The following is a 14,899-nucleotide window of genomic DNA, read 5'->3' on the forward strand; positions in this document are numbered from 1 at the left end:
GCTCGTCTCGGCTGCTACTCTCCTCGTCGTTGTTGCTGTTGCTGCTTTTGTTGTCGTCGTTGTCATTGTCGCCGACGGCGTTGATGCTGCTGTTGCTGCTGGCGTTGAGGGCGACGATGTCGTCGTTGCTGCTCTCCCCGCGGTCGTCCAGGGCCGCAGCTTCTTCGTCGGCGCTGCCGCTGGCAAAGGGCTGTGATGACGATGAAGCAGAAGAAGCCCGTTCGCGCGAGCGCGCCGAGTTGAGGCGGCTGTGGTGCTTGCCCAGCTTGCCGCCTTGGTTGAGCAGCGCCTCCTTCTCCACGCGCTTGAGGAACCAGAACTCCATTTCGACGGGGTGTGATGGTATGTGCTTCCTACGATGGGGGGGGGCAAAATATACAACATATGAGACGCAGCACGGCACGACACGACACGCACGACACGCACGACACACGACACGACAGGAGATGAGACTGGAGAACCTGCACATGGCCTTCCACAGGGCATTGTCGTTGGTGAGCTCGTTCAGATGTCGGTTGAGCGGAGGGACGCGACGCAGCAGTTCCTTCGGCCCCAGAAACTGGAGGATGTGCTGCAGTATCTCTGGATGCGTGCACGACGCCATCAGTTCAAGAGCACCAGACACGACACAACACGACACGACACGCACGACACGCGCATTTCCTGTACACCACAAGCGGAGTGGCATACCGGGAGGGAGGACACCCAAGAAGCCGAGGGAGTTGGTCGCCACGTTCAGTCGATGCCGCTCCTGTTGCCGGCCCAACGATTAACGGCTGGGGAGGGAGATGGATGGAAACAGGCAAAGGAAAGAAGAGGGGAGGCCGTTGTTTCTGCGTACAGAGAAGAGGATGTAGTGCTCAAAGTTCTGCATCAAGCGGGCGATGTGGGCCGAGACGTTCTGCATCTCGAGCACGAGATCGACCATGGACTGAACGAACGCGGCCTGCCAGTCGAGCTTGAACGATCGCACGATGTAGGACAGGAATTCATCCGCCTCCCTGTGTATGCCCTGGAGCTTGGCTTGCGCCTGTCCCAGGTTCTCCATGCCGTACAGCCCCTCCAGCTGCTGGCCCAGCCCCATCTTCTCTCTCGCCTCGAACAATGCACCCAAGACTGGATCCGAATGGGCCGATGGGAAGGAGAATCTCCTCCTCTGCTCCTCCATCCCCTCGAAGAGTACCCAAGCTTCGTCCTCTTCTCGTAGTACGATCAGTTATCAAATCGTTTGTGTTGTAATTCGTGCAAACTCCTTTTTCTTGTATTTCTTTTTGTATTTATTTATTTCTTTATCCACAAAATATATATTTGTTTAGCTGGTGGACAGGGTGGGGAGGTCCGATGAAGAGGAAGGAGGGAAAGAGAGGCAGAAGAACGGATCGTAGTTGGTGGAACCGGCCTCGTTGAAGTAGCCCGCCTGGTTGCTGGCCACCAACGTAGAGCCCACCTTCTGCGTCGAGCTCCAGTGCTAACATACAGCGACAACACAAGTGCGACGTCGGTTGGTGAAGGTAAGGCGAATAGATTGAGGAAGAAGAGCGTGGACGTACGGTGTGACCGAAGAGCCAGGCCACGACGGGGTCGCCGAACATGGCCGCCAGATCGGAGGCGTAGATGCTGGTCATCACCGACCGTGTAAACTTGGGGCTCGAGGTCTTTTCGAAAGTAGGCGCGTGGTGCGTCAGGACGACCACCTGCGGCACAATGACGATGCTACATCGTCAGCCGATAAACCTCACTGAGAGACCCATACAGAGACATCAACGTCACGAGCCAGAACCTTTTCGCCGCGTTCCACCGCCATGGCCAACTCCTCCTTGAGCCATGCTACATCTGGTAAACCATGGAAGACGTGAGGTGAGTACAAGCCACTGCGTGTGTGCGTGCGTGCGTTTGAGCTCACCCGCTTCATGCCAACCAACTGAGTCTCGCACGGTCGACTTCCGCTTTTGGCCAGTCTCAGCGTCAATCACGAATATCTTCTTGTAGTCGCTGCTTGATTTCTGTGCGATTGGCATGTCCGTGCGGTGAGCGATGTTGGCAATACAAAAAGCCACGAACTGGAGACCAACGAAATGCCAGGAGGAGGAACCTCGATCAGGGCGGCGTCGGGCGTGTCTACGGGAATGTGAGACCAGAGCGTACATCCCAGAATGCGGTAGCCCTGTGGAGCGTGAAGCCGAGGTAGACAGTCATGAATGTCATGACGATCGATACTCGTGATCTGCATAGTCAACAAATGATTCGAATCACGATACCTTGTACAGCAGACTCGTTCGGTCGAGAAAGTGGAGGTTGTTCTTTGGCGCTTCACTGCAGATGCTGCGGATGCGGGCCTTGGTCTCGTCGTAGTCTGGCGTGACTGAGCCCACACTGAACGAACATATATATGACCGGTGAGCCGGGCCAGGTGGTGCGGTCTCTTACTTGTGGGCCACAACGTACGCGTAGAACTCGTGGTTGCCCGCCACCACGAACACGGTCTCAAACCTAACGGTGGCCCATCATGAGGGGTCAATTTTAACAAATCACAGATATGGCACGCAGGTGTGTGGTGGTGGTACCTCTCGGCCTGCTGCAGAAGGAACTCCCTGTAGGTGTCCCTGGTGGGATACCCTGTCGCAACAAGATGACGACCCACGCACGCACGCTGTTAGCCATCTCGTCTCGTCACGACACGACAAGCTCAAGGCTGGCTGCATACCAATGTCTCCCAACAGCGCCAGGCACTCGCCTAGCACAGGGATCTCGCCTGGCACCCCGCCAACACGCCCACCAAACAAACATCAGCGCCAAAAGGCCGTTGACAAAGCTTGCTGGCTTTCGAGCGTTGTGCGCACCCCCAGGCGCGTTGTACTTCTCCAGCAGCAGCTCTTGAAACCTGGTACGTGTGGAGTAGTGTGTTAGCACCTTTGGAGAGAGGTAAATGGAGAGGTTTGTATTTTGGGGGGGGGGAACCGGGTGAGGCCGAACGAGCCCACAAAGGCCTCCAGATGCAAGTCGCTGGCCAGCTGCAACCGCCAGCCTCCTGTGCAATGCCGTGGGTCGTCGGGTTAGTGTAGTGTTCAATCACTCGCCGCTCAACTCTCCACGCTCGCACCTGCCGTGTCGTGCGTCTCCATGTTGTCTGTTCTTTTTTAGGTTTCCTTCTCTTCCTTGAAGGTGGGCGTTTGTTGTCGACCGTCAACAAGCACAGCTCAAGCAGCAAGCGCGCAGGTCTGTTGAGTGGTGGCGGTGGGTTGGCTAATTCCCACGCATTTTGTAAGATGTGACAGAGGCGGCAGCCTGCGGGAGGAGAGGCTAGAACGCCAGCCTGCAGCACAGCAAGATGCCCAAGAGGAAAGCGGGATGCGAGAGAAGAAGCAACGAGGACGGTGACGCAGTTGCTGAAGGCGAGGGGAGAAAGACGAAGCTGAAATCGGAAAATGAGATTAAATTGCGAGTAGCGGCTCAAGTGGAAGATAAGGACGAAGACAGGACCTACTCGAGGAGTACAAGCACCTTACGAACGACGTGTTCGCCGAGGCACGCAAGCATACCGGCACCGCCACCCGCTGGCCCATTCGCCTGAACCACTGCTTCCAGCGCATCATACTCGACAATCTCTTCCAGGACGTGTGGTACCCCCATCTCTCTATCGATGGCGAGGACGGAAGCAAGCCACCGAAGGGCGGCGCGATGCATCGGCTGCGCATCGATCAACTCCGACTTAGTCGGAGCGCTGGAAATTGGACGCCAGATGCTCGAAGGTGGCGCCCCCATCATTCGCGAACTGAACGAGCGCTCTCTGGCCTGGCGCGGCAAGCAACGACGTGGAAGACGACACGAAGCCGACCAACAGCCAAAGCAAAGGACTCCAATAGCAGAAGATAAATAAATGGCTCGCAACTGTTGCAGCTGCAATCTCATGAGCAGCAAGTAGCGTCGGGTCGTTAGAGACGGGAGAGGCCAGAGTCGGGTCGCTCTTCCTTCACCAGCGCCGAGATAGCCTAGCATGCACAACACGATCAGCTTCTGGAGAAGACGAACACAAAGTCGTCGTTTGGTTTTAGATGCTCACCTTGAATGAGGGGTGCTCGGCCGACTGCATGAGCTGGAAGAGCGCACTCTCGCTGGTGGTCACGTAGGCACCCGCCTGACTGAAACGCTGGAGCGCCAGCAGCCGGTCGGCTTGGCGCGAAGACGAAGTGCCATCGGCCAGCACGTGCACGTTGTACCCACCCTCGAGCAGGTCCTACACACATACACACACACGCACACACGCAGAGTCAGGCACCAACACGCGCACGCCAAGAACGCGCGAAGAGGTGCGACATACCAGCACAGTCTGCAGCACGCACACATGAGCCTGCAGTGTCGTGTCGTTGGCGCGCGAGAAAGGTGAGTCGGTCAAGCTCTCGCGGAAATAGCTCTGTAGGAGGGACGCACCTCGATGCCGAGAAGGAGGACGTCCTTGCGCTCGGGGTGGTCGCGCTCGAGAGTCTGGCGGACCTCATCGGTCAACATCGAGAACTTGAGCTTCTCAAACACTCGCACGCCCTCCGTTTCGTCCACGCCCAGCTCCGACGCTACACACCACACACCACGGCACGTGCTCAGTGGCTACGGTGTTAGACCCCCTTGACGTCCTCAGTCATGGTGCGGAAAGAGGAGAGAACTCACCGGTGCGACCGAGGCGCTTGGGGTTCTGCTCGGTCACCAGCACGGGCACGCGAAGAAGGGGCGCTGCCTTGACCTGCACAGACGCACCAATTCAGGATTGATTTTTACACCCAAGTAGGAGGATTGATTTTTTACCATCGTACGAGCAACGTGAAGCACGGAAGGCATGTGGGTGATAACAGAGCGAAAGCGCTCCTGCACGTCGCACACCATCAACACGGACGAGTGGGCTTGCAACTTGCCGAGCCTTCGCACCTGCTGCATCTTTTGGATTTACCTTTTTGTTCTCATTTTTTGTGACACATTATTTTCATGATTTAAACAAAAAAAAAGGCGTGAGAAGGCGTGAAAGATGTACGCACCACTTGGGCAGCCTCGAAAGACCATCAACTGGCGTTTCTGCGTGATGGAGGGCTTGATCAGGACTCTGTTGCTCATCGTCACTTGCTCAGCCTTCTTCTCGTCCTTCAGTACGTGGCCCACCGCTGTGGGCTTGAACTCTCCTTCTTGCTACTGACCCTTCTTCTTTACATCATTCAGGCTACGTGATGGAGCAAAAGACGAAAGGCTATGAGTTGGCCACATGTACAGTTGTGGAGGCGTTGGTGAAAGAGGAGCTCTGTGTAGTAAAGTCGTCCATCCACACCTGTTATTCAGCACAATGGAAGGTGCCACCGCCCATACCCACCAGCCATGGACGATGGCAGCTGATCCCCTGCGTGTCAGGTATCATACGAGAGTGGAGAGGGCGTGGTGCATTCCCAGATTGGAGATCGTAACAGGACGTTCTACGATCATGCACACAACTCGTTAGCCCTACACCCTGTACATCACCTCATCCTGTGTGGTGTAGACCAGAAGCCTTGACCTTACCACGTCAACAGAACGGTACGCAAGCAGCGTGTTGGCATAGCCCAACACAACTTACAACCATACAGTGGACCCAGCCCCACCCAGAGAGGTGGTTTGTGCTGATGGTGGTCGGGTGGTGTCTGGCCGCCCTGCTGGGGATGGTGCTTGTGGTCCTGCACTGGCGCACCATCACCGAATCATTCCATTCCTGTTCTGCCTGCAAGAGTGGTGTGCCTGATGAAAGCCCAGAGCTTTGGCTGGAACAACTGTGAGCAGCGTGTGAATAAATGGAAATTGGGGGGTCATCTCAAGTGTGCACCGGAGACACCAGGGATGGTGAGAAGTATGGCCAAGATAAGGGAACGATAATCAAGGAGATTTATTGTCTGCATTGAACTGCCTTTGTGTCACAGAGATCAGGGAGTGGAAGGCCGGTGAAGGTTGGTTCACAGCAGAGAACTGCCTGGGTTGACGAGAGATTGTAAGTGAACTTGGTCGAGTTATGTCTTTGATAGGCAAAATGATAGTAGCGAGCAGCAGTGTTTTCAGTTTGCTAGAGTAAGTCCACATCGTGATTGTGTCATATTCGGACAGGGATAACTATAAATTACATCCTTTCATGCTGCGCGTTCGACATCCGAGAAAAGGAGCACAAGTATCTTGTCACGGGGTCAAATACCTTAATTGGTGGACGTCTGGGGTCGGTAGATATTGATAGCGGTCACAGCTGGGCTTGCATGGGCGAGTGAACGAACGCCTATTGAGAAAGAAGCATGATCTGCAGCAAACAAAGAAGATGAGCGTGGAGTCGAAGAGTAGTGATGAAGAGAAAAAACAAAGAAGATGAGCGTGGAGTCGAAGAGTAGTGATGAAGAGAAAGAGAGTGCGAATGCTCTTCATCGAGTGTGTAACACAGTGTGAATCATGAATTTATCATACTACTCCGGAAAGATAATCATCAGCAATTCTACCAGCACTTGAGGGGAGAGGACGGGGTACCGGGAGTGTGGTGAGCTTTGCCTATGAGGAAAACTGGAGTCTCAAGGCTGGCCGTCTTATGTCTGAGCGTGGTGGAGGTGATAACTCGTGCGTGCAGCACGCACAGATAAAAAAAACAAGGAGATTAGCGAGGTAAGCACATAAACACAGGCAGGTGGGGCGGGGCGGGTCGAACCGTGGGAGAGGCCCACGAAAGACGAAAGTCGGGGTGTTTCGGCTGTAGCGGAGACCTGTTAATGGCGGACAGAACGCGGGTGCTTCCGAGTTGCGAGGGAGGTTGGATGCGGAGACGGTGAGCTCATCGAATGATGCAAGAGCGTGGATAACGCCAGTAGTAGCGGAGACGTTGTCGACCTTTGATGATCATGCGTACTTGACCTGAACACTAGTTGATGCTCCACGCCCCCCCGGGGGGGGCAGTGGGAGCGGAAGAGAAGGAGACGTGCATCATTAGCATCCCATTCACAGGCAAGAACGAAAAGCGAAAAGCGAAAGCGAGAGGTCGGGAGGGGGGGGGAGACGTAACCGGTAATCTGCTCCTCCTCTTCGCACACTTCTCGTTTCGTTGTTGATGGTGGTGGTGGTTTGACTTGGCCTCGTCATTCCGTTCAACTCGACTGCGACGTGCGCGAAGAGGAGCCCGCGTCTAACGGATGTGGTACATCCTCGACGAAGCCGCGGCCTTCTCCTCGCTCTTGGCCGAGGCGGCGGCGGCGGCGGTCGACGAAGCGGCCTTGGTGGTGGCGGTGGGCCACACGTTCCAGAAGCGGAGGCGCTCGTCGCCGGCGCCCGAGACGATGGTCTGGCCGTCGGGGCTGAGCGACATGAAGAGCACGCGCGACGTGTGCCCGTGCATCTCGCCCACCTTGGCCATGGTCGGGTACTTCCACACGGCCAGCTGGTTCTGCGAGTAGCCGTGCGACGACACCAGCTCCTTGTGCGTGCGCGACCACACGAGTCCGCACACCTGCGACCCGGTGTCGACTGAGTTGACGCACGCGCCGCTGCGCGTGTTCCACATCTTGATGCACCGGTCGGCGGCGCCGCCGCCCGAGGCCAGCAGGCCCGCCTGCCACGGGCACCAGGCCACGGCCTTGACGGCCGACGTGTGGTGGTCGAGCCTGAAGCGCGCCTCCGTGCGGCCCTCGTCCCACACGTTGAGGATGTTGTCGTTGCCGCCCGAGGCCAGCTGCGTGCCGTCCTCGCTCCACTTGAGGCCGCACACCTCCTGCGTGTGGCCCTCGAGCACGGCGATCTGGTGCTGCGCGAGGCGCACGTCGTGGTGCATGATCGTCGTGTCGCGCGAGCCGCTCGACACGATGGCCCGGTTCCACGACAGCGACGACACGCGGTCCTGGTGGCCCTTCATGGTGCGCACCTGCCGGCCCTTGGCCACGTCCCACAGCTGCACCTCGTTGCTGTTGGTTCCTGCATAATAATATAGAATATAGAAAATATAGAAATATGAAGGCAATGGTAAGAGAAACATCGAAAACATGCTGATGAAGGGGGGTGGAAGCAGTGGTGCGTGGTGGGCGAAGGTACCAACAGCGAGGATGTTGCCGTCGGCCATCCACGACACCGAGGTGATGTAATCGTCGGCGTCGGTGTCGGGCATCTCGAAGAGCATGTCGATGTCCGACGTGGTGGCGTTCCACAGGTAGAGGCTGCGGTCGAGCGCCACGGCGAGCGTGTTCTGCGCCGACCAGTCGAGCAGGTTGAGGTAGTAGTCGTCCCTGATGCCCGGCGCGTCCAGCACCTTGTCCGCCACCGACGGCAGCCTGCGAGTGGAGGAGGTGGAGGAGGTGGAGGCGGTACCCTTGGCGGCGGCCTTGTTGGCGGAGTAGAGGGTGCGCATCTGGTTCTGGAAGGAAGCGCTCGCGGCGGGCGCCTTGTGCTTGAAGGCCAGCACCTTGGTCGACTTGACCGCGCTCGCGTCACCGCCGAACATGGCGTCGGAGAGCGACGACTGGAAGCGCTCCTTGGCCGGGCTCGCAATCTGGACCTGCTGCTGCTGCACGTTCTCCTTGGAGGAAGACGAAGAGGTGAGGTTGAAGTGGGAGATGTCAAAGTTGATACCGTTGCGGTCGGGGATGAAACGGTCTCCGGTCATCATCTTGGCGGTGTTCATCTTGTTGTGGGGATTGTGGTGCTTTGTGAAAGCGAGTTGTGGGGTGTGGGTATATCAAAGTCTCAGGGAGGCTTGGAGAAAATGGACGGCGAGCGTTGGGTTTTGTTGTTTGCGTTTCTCCGTCTCCCGACCGTTAGGCCAACGACTAGTTTTCACAGCCCAATCACAATTCACTGTGCTTTGTGAAAAGACAACGAAAACTGAATTTCTCCGTTTTTTTCGCTTCCCGCCAAAACGTTCTGGTTGTCTGATCTTGATCATCAGATGTTGGAAAGAGAACAAATTTGTGGACTGTTTTTGACACAGCCCTTGCACAGGCGCACCTTGGTCAACAAGCCACTGGATGTAGGTTGTGGTGTAGTTGCAGTGGATGGTGTTGTAGCTGGCCAGGATGCTGAAGTCGTTGAGGAAGAGCGGCACGCTGGGCGCCAGCTGCTGGGCCAGCTTGTAGTATTCAACAATGCTCTGGTTGCTGAGGAGTCCATCCACTCATTGAACCCCCAGAGCTGTGATCAGACCTGGTGTTTGCAGTTTGTGTGCGTGTTGTGTTGTGTCAAGTGGTGTGTTGCGTTGAGCCATGACCAATCAAGAAGGTGCAAGGTTGTTAGGTGAGGCTCACCTTGGACGTCGTAGTTGGAATTGGGTTCGTTGATGACGTCCCATTGGTAGCACTGGCCCCTGGTCGGATTGAGTTCATTGGCGAAGTGGTCGCGGATGAAGGCGTCGAGCTGGGCTGCGTCGAGCCCCTGGGCAGCCGGCGGCATGAAGCGATAGCTTGGCCACAGCAGGTTGTGGCCTCTCATCAGTATGCTCGCGTTGGCCAGCCACTCTAGCGCAGTCAGCGCCCGGTCGGGGTTTGCCATCCAGCCCGCCCACTTCAGATCATTCTCCAGCACCATCGAAATGTTCCTTCACCTTGTCTGTTGTTGCGGCGCACACGGAGTGAGCGTGATGATGACCACACATGACAACATCAGAAAACAAGTCAGCCTGGTGGTGGATGTGAAGGTACCGGCGTAGGTAGGGTTGCTCGACAGGAGCGACGCCCTGAGGGCCGACCCGAACCCGAACCGGTGGCGCTGCTGATAGACGTTGACGAGCGCGCCCTTGACGGGCCGCCCGTTGATGTCAACCACGGGGATCGAGAGCCGGGTCGTGCGGGTGGTGTTGATCCGGGCCTGGGCCTCGGTGCGCCACGCGGCCGTCGGGTCGTCGCGCTCGGGGTAGTAGAACGCGGCGGCGAGGGTCGAGGGGTCCGTCACGCCCGCGCTCGCACAGCTGACCAGCGACACGTTGGCGATGATGAACGATTGCTGCTTGATGGCGTAGGAGAACGCCACCTGGCCGTTTCCCCGACCTAGAGTGGTGGCCGCGCGCAGCGGGATCGAGTAGGCGCACCACTTGTCGGCGGCCGTGATGTCGCAGGGGAACGATGCCGCCAACGAACTGTAGGAAGTCCCATTGCGCACCAACTGGAAGAATAAGAAAAGAACAAATAATATAAATTTCGATATTAAATATTAATTAGAATTCGTATTTTATGTACCGCTGACCCAGCCACGGCGGGGCTGCCGGTGACGTTGTTGGCTCGGACGAAGAAGGACAGGACGAGCAGTTCACCACTTCGGGCGAGATGGCGAACACGAGTTGCGAGGCCCAGCTTTGGAGGCCTTCGCGCACGGGGGGCTGATCGACGGAGCCGCTGGCCCACGGCCTCACCGTGGCGCCGGCCTAGCTGGTCGGGCGCGGCGAAGCAGCCGGGGAGAGGAGCGAGGTCGTACACCGCACGCTGCCGCCTCTGGCCGACGCGGCGCAACCGACAATTCCAACCAAGAAGAGGACCACCACGACCCTTGTGGGCACCATCGATGAAGGAAGAGTTGTGGTTGTGGTGTGGTTGTGGTCGCAATGTCCAATTGCCGGCTTAGCATTAATGTTATACAGTGCTGCACTACTACGGAGCACATATGAATTAAGGCAACCACTGTTGTGGACCACATCCCAATCAATTGTGATAGGACAAAGGGGGACTCTCTTAAGGTTGCAGTCCACACCGACAAAAATAAATAAAACAAAAAAATGACAAAAAAAAAGGTCAGTACGATGGCAGCGAATTGGCGGCACCAGAAGGAGGAGCGGGAGCGGTTGGCCAGGGAGCGTGAGGAAGAGGAGCGTCGCAAGAAGGAGCAAAAGATAAAGCAGCTGCTTCTTCACGCCCCCACCCCCTCCGGCAAAACCTCCTCCCCTCACCTTTCTTCTTCTTCTTCGTCCCCTGCCACTGCCCAGCCACTGCCCCGGAGCACTGAACCCGAAAACGCGGCAGCCCATCACCCACCGGCGAAGAATGACGCGGACGAACACAACAAACACGGTGTGGCGGCGGCGGCGGCGGCGGAGGTGGGCAGCAGCGGGTGGACCAAGCCCGTGGCCGCCCAGTCATCCGGCCCAGACACCCACCGCGCCAAGCCCTCCTTCCTTGGCCAGGTCCTCCCCTCTTGTCGCTTTCGCTCTTTATCATTAATTCTATTATTGTTACCTAAAATAGAAAACCAAAATCAAAAAACAATTTTTAATTAAAAAAATCGTTATGATATTTTATTTTTTTTTCTATAATATTGACCGTACCGTAGGAGAGAGGACACCATCAACAGCAACAGCAGCTCGTAGTGGAGGCAAATGAGGTGGAAACGATCGAGGCGTTGAGGGCGCAGCTGGCCAAGCGGGACGAAGAGGTGCGGATGCTCAAGGAGGCCTACAAGGAGCGGATGCGGGAGAAGGAGGAGGAGTTCAAGCAGCGGTGGGCGGCGCAGAACGAGGCCGAGGCGCTGGCGCACAAGCTCAACGAGGCCGAGAGCCGGGCCAAGGCCCAGGAGGCCGAGGCCAAGCGGCTGCGTGAGCAGGTCCACCAGCTCGAGCTCCTCGTCCGGTCCCTCAAGAAGGACAAGAAGCACCACAACAAGGCGCCACGCAAACACATCAACAAGCACCATCACACCAACACCACCGATGACGACACACACAGGTCCGCGCACGACACTCGCGCATCGCACACGCACGCACGCACGCCGCACACGCCACACGACACGCGCTAAGTTGGGCGAGGTGTGGTGCGGGGCAGTCAGGGAGGAGATGGTGGGCAAGAAGGTGATCGCGCTGTACAATTTCAAGGGCAACGAGGCCGACGGCGAGCTGTCGTTCGTGGAGGGCGACGTGATCGAGGTGCGGGCGCGGGTCAACGAGGGCTGGTGGGAGGGCCGGCTCACCAACGGCGACCTCGGGATCTTCCCCTTCAACTACGTCCAGCCGCTGGTCATCTTCTCATCGCAGTCCTCCACCAGCGCCGCAGCCGCCGCCAGCCGCGTCGAGCACAGCGAGGCCCACGACGACGACCACCAGCGCCGTCATGGCCAACATCACCACCACCACCACCATCATGAGGAGGGTGAAGATGAAGACGATGATGAAGACGATAGCGAGGAGGATGTGGCGCCGGCCCACCCGAAGATGTCGACGCTCGAGAAGGCGGCCTACGCGAAGAAGAAGATCGAAGAGAAGTACAAGGAGCTCTCCAAGTCGCTGCTCGGCCCCACCCCCGCCGTACGTCCGCATGTCGTGTGCATTCGCGTATCGCAAGCGCGTGCTCGGCTCATGGTCTCACACAAACGCACAGGAGATGGAGAAGGCAGTCGATGATCATCACCAGCACGCGCACACCGGGCCTGAAGCCGATGCTGCGGCTGCCATCGATCATGAAGAGGCAGATGCACCAGTTGAGATGACGACCACCGAAGGCGACACAGGGAACACGGAGGGGAAGGAGGAGAAAGCGGAGGAGCTGCAGAGCGGCGTGGCACTGTTCGACTTCGAGGCTCAGAACGAGGGCGAGTTGAGCTTCAAGAAGGGCGACCAGGTCCTCGTTTTGCCGCTGACGGACCCCCAGCAACACGGCCAGCAGCCCGAGGGCAACGGCGCCGGCGAGTGGCGCTACGGCTATGTTGGCGACCACGAGGGCCACTTCCCCACCAGCTATGTCTCAATCTCTGCCACCCACACCAGGGACTGATGGTATACTGGTGTTGGGTTGGTGGCTCTCATTCAGGGATAAAGGTGTTCTGGCCTCTGTCTTGACCTCTCCACTGTAGGAATCCCTTCTGATTCTGTGTGATCAGCACCAGGGAATGAATGACCTGTCTCCATGTTAAGTTGGCTATGGCGTGTCCACCCAAAAAACTGTAAAAGCAACTGTTTGTTGTTTTCAAGCAATAGCCAAGTAATTGGCACTCGCTACTTGTTGTTATCAGTGAGAGTGAACCATAATGTTCTTGGTCTAAACCACAATACACTTCCCCTGACAGCACTATTCTCGCTCTAACATCTCCCAAGTCAAAACAGGATTTATTGCAAACACTTCAGAATCTGGGTTTGGACCTCCTTGGGTTGGAGCTGGGCTAATCAATGAGGGCACAGGTGAGGACTTCCCTGAGGACAGTGAGGAAGGCGAAGACACTGCGCTCGTCAGGCTTGAAGTCCTTCTTCTTGAGGTCGGCTGGCAGCAGGATGGGCGTCACCCCAAAGTTCTCTGCTAGCAGCGCCATCACGTAGTCAATGCGGTCGTCTCCCTGGTTCTGCACAATCCACCAAAAGGGTGCCAAGAGAGCACACACACACACGTGTGAGTGCGACACAGCACACGCCATAACACACAACGCGCGCAGAGACACGTACCAAGGCAGCGTTGTAGTCGATCATGTCAGGCCGGTATTTGTGGAGAAGCGCGCAGAAGCCCAAACCGTCCTGCCAACTGCGCACACGTAGCGTCAGCGTTGGTCCGCAGGGTGTGTCGTGTGTGCCGCGTGGTGTGTGTGCGTTCTGCGTTGTGTGCCGCGTGGTGCGCTGTGTGTGCGGTTTGGCGGGCGATGGTGACGGACCTGAGGTCGAGGTTGTCGATGCGGACGGACGGGTAGCCCTGGACCTGCTGCTGGCACCACTGCAGGAGCAGCTGCTTGGCCTTCGTCTCAGTCGTGTTCTGCGCGTCGAACGGATGCACCGACGACACCGAAATGATCGACCTACGAAGATGATGATGACGACGGTGATGAAAAATGAGAACGAGACACGAGACACGAGACACCCGACCACACACACCCGACCACACACACACAACACACAACACACAACACACAACACACAACACACAACACACAACACACAACACACAACACACAGGAAAGCAACGTTATACCAGATGATGGCAGAGATGACGTTAACGTTTCCGTCGAGGATGTCTTCGGGTCCGTAGCCGCGCATGTTCATGCCCTTGCTGCGCAACCAGTTCATGGCCTTGTTCACGTTTTCCATCTTCTCGAAAATCGTCATCTGTAACCGCACACGCACACACGACACGCACACGCACACGACACACGACACGCACACACGACATGACACGACACGCACACAACGGGGAGCAAAGTGGTGTGAAAAGAAGGGCCTCGAGTTCGGTGATAAAGTGCGCGCGTACCTCGGGCTTGTCGGAGCAGATGCCGATCGACTCGCCCGTGAGCACTTGGAGCAGATTGATCAGCAGCACGCCGTCGCACATGTCCTTGCTCATGTCCTGCGCCGGCACACACACCGTGAGCGTGGCATATGTCGTGTCGTGGAGACATGTGTGTGTGTGTGTGTGTGTGTGTGTGTGTGTGTGTGTGTGTGTGTGTGTGTGTGTGTGTGTGTGTGTGTGTGTGTGCATGTGTGTGCGTGTGTCGGCAGGCGCACCTCGATGAAGTACTGGATCTTGGCGAGGTGGTAGTCGACCCAGTGGGTGTAGGCGTGCTGCTGCATCGCGCGCATGTGGTTGCGTTCGGCAACTGACACCTCGCGCCTCACCTTCGACGCCTGCATCGCCGATTGCATCACCGACGACTTGGCCAAACGCGCCTGCGCGGTCGTGTGTGTGTATGTGTGTGTGGTGTGTGCGTGTGTGTGTGTGGTCGCGTGTGTGCGTGTGTGTGCGGTCGTGTCGTGAGCTTTGGCTGGAGACGGGCTGGACGTGCGGAGATTGGTACCATGTTGAGGCCGGCCTCGCCGCCGAGGACGAAGGAAGGCTTGAAGGAGGGGAGAGCGGAGGAGGGCGTGGCCGCGCGCTGCTTCTCCTGCTCCTGCTCCTCCGTCTCCTCCACCCAACCCTTGCGCATGTTGGGCTGCACGCGCACACACATTCGAATTCAGCACTCCACGACACACACACACACGACACAC

The 14,899-nt window shown here is 57.2% G+C and overlaps 8 protein-coding genes across 8 annotated transcripts; 1 reads left to right on the plus strand and 7 right to left on the minus strand.

Moving 5' to 3' along the window:
* Positions 1–14: 14 nt before the first annotated feature.
* ACA1_140910 (Fbox domain containing protein) lies at positions 15–1,084 on the minus strand (the record flags this gene model as incomplete). The annotated part of the gene is made up of 5 exons (XM_004334130.1): positions 15–41; positions 77–353; positions 462–582; positions 691–751; positions 842–1,084. 5 exons carry the CDS (start codon positions 1,082–1,084, stop codon positions 15–17), a joined length of 729 nt encoding a protein of 242 aa, XP_004334178.1.
* Positions 1,085–1,312: 228 nt separating this feature from the next.
* On the minus strand, positions 1,313–3,122 carry ACA1_140920 (Ser/Thr protein phosphatase superfamily; the record flags this gene model as incomplete). The annotated part of the gene is made up of 12 exons (XM_004334131.1): positions 1,313–1,468; positions 1,551–1,694; positions 1,781–1,827; positions 1,904–2,003; positions 2,146–2,224; positions 2,266–2,373; positions 2,446–2,490; positions 2,565–2,616; positions 2,705–2,752; positions 2,841–2,881; positions 2,959–3,028; positions 3,101–3,122. The coding sequence occupies 12 exons, from the start codon at positions 3,120–3,122 to the stop codon at positions 1,313–1,315; spliced, it is 912 nt and encodes a 303-aa protein (XP_004334179.1).
* An 810-nt stretch (positions 3,123–3,932) lies between these two features.
* ACA1_140930 (isochorismatase domain containing protein 2, mitochondrial, putative) lies at positions 3,933–4,926 on the minus strand (the record flags this gene model as incomplete). Its single annotated transcript, XM_004334132.1, is given in 6 exon segments — positions 3,933–3,989; positions 4,061–4,234; positions 4,319–4,411; positions 4,429–4,568; positions 4,663–4,735; positions 4,798–4,926. The coding sequence occupies 6 exon segments, from the start codon at positions 4,924–4,926 to the stop codon at positions 3,933–3,935; spliced, it is 666 nt and encodes a 221-aa protein (XP_004334180.1).
* A 2,233-nt stretch (positions 4,927–7,159) lies between these two features.
* ACA1_140940 (WD domain, Gbeta repeat-containing protein) lies at positions 7,160–8,644 on the minus strand (the record flags this gene model as incomplete). The annotated part of the gene is made up of 2 exons (XM_004334133.1): positions 7,160–7,941; positions 8,059–8,644. 2 exons carry the CDS (start codon positions 8,642–8,644, stop codon positions 7,160–7,162), a joined length of 1,368 nt encoding a protein of 455 aa, XP_004334181.1.
* A 170-nt stretch (positions 8,645–8,814) lies between these two features.
* ACA1_140950 (multifunctional cellulase) lies at positions 8,815–9,507 on the minus strand (the record flags this gene model as incomplete). The annotated part of the gene is made up of 3 exons (XM_004334134.1): positions 8,815–8,891; positions 8,968–9,132; positions 9,264–9,507. The coding sequence occupies 3 exons, from the start codon at positions 9,505–9,507 to the stop codon at positions 8,815–8,817; spliced, it is 486 nt and encodes a 161-aa protein (XP_004334182.1).
* Positions 9,508–9,526: 19 nt separating this feature from the next.
* ACA1_140960 (uncharacterized protein) lies at positions 9,527–10,510 on the minus strand (the record flags this gene model as incomplete). The annotated part of the gene is made up of 4 exons (XM_004334135.1): positions 9,527–9,564; positions 9,657–10,090; positions 10,191–10,375; positions 10,433–10,510. The coding sequence occupies 4 exons, from the start codon at positions 10,508–10,510 to the stop codon at positions 9,527–9,529; spliced, it is 735 nt and encodes a 244-aa protein (XP_004334183.1).
* Positions 10,511–10,747: 237 nt separating this feature from the next.
* Positions 10,748–12,707, plus strand: ACA1_140970 (SH3 domain containing protein; the record flags this gene model as incomplete). Its single annotated transcript, XM_004334136.1, has 4 exons — positions 10,748–11,128; positions 11,296–11,666; positions 11,767–12,241; positions 12,315–12,707. The coding sequence occupies 4 exons, from the start codon at positions 10,748–10,750 to the stop codon at positions 12,705–12,707; spliced, it is 1,620 nt and encodes a 539-aa protein (XP_004334184.1).
* A 385-nt stretch (positions 12,708–13,092) lies between these two features.
* ACA1_140980 (calponin domain containing protein) lies at positions 13,093–14,835 on the minus strand (the record flags this gene model as incomplete). The annotated part of the gene is made up of 7 exons (XM_004334137.1): positions 13,093–13,269; positions 13,370–13,445; positions 13,573–13,713; positions 13,887–14,020; positions 14,163–14,258; positions 14,417–14,578; positions 14,707–14,835. The coding sequence occupies 7 exons, from the start codon at positions 14,833–14,835 to the stop codon at positions 13,093–13,095; spliced, it is 915 nt and encodes a 304-aa protein (XP_004334185.1).
* Between the last annotated feature and the right edge of the window lie 64 nt (positions 14,836–14,899).

This window comes from Acanthamoeba castellanii (assembly GCF_000313135.1).
Source record: "Acanthamoeba castellanii str. Neff unplaced genomic scaffold scf7180000084707, whole genome shotgun sequence".
NCBI classification, from domain to species: Eukaryota; Discosea; order Longamoebia; family Acanthamoebidae; genus Acanthamoeba; species Acanthamoeba castellanii.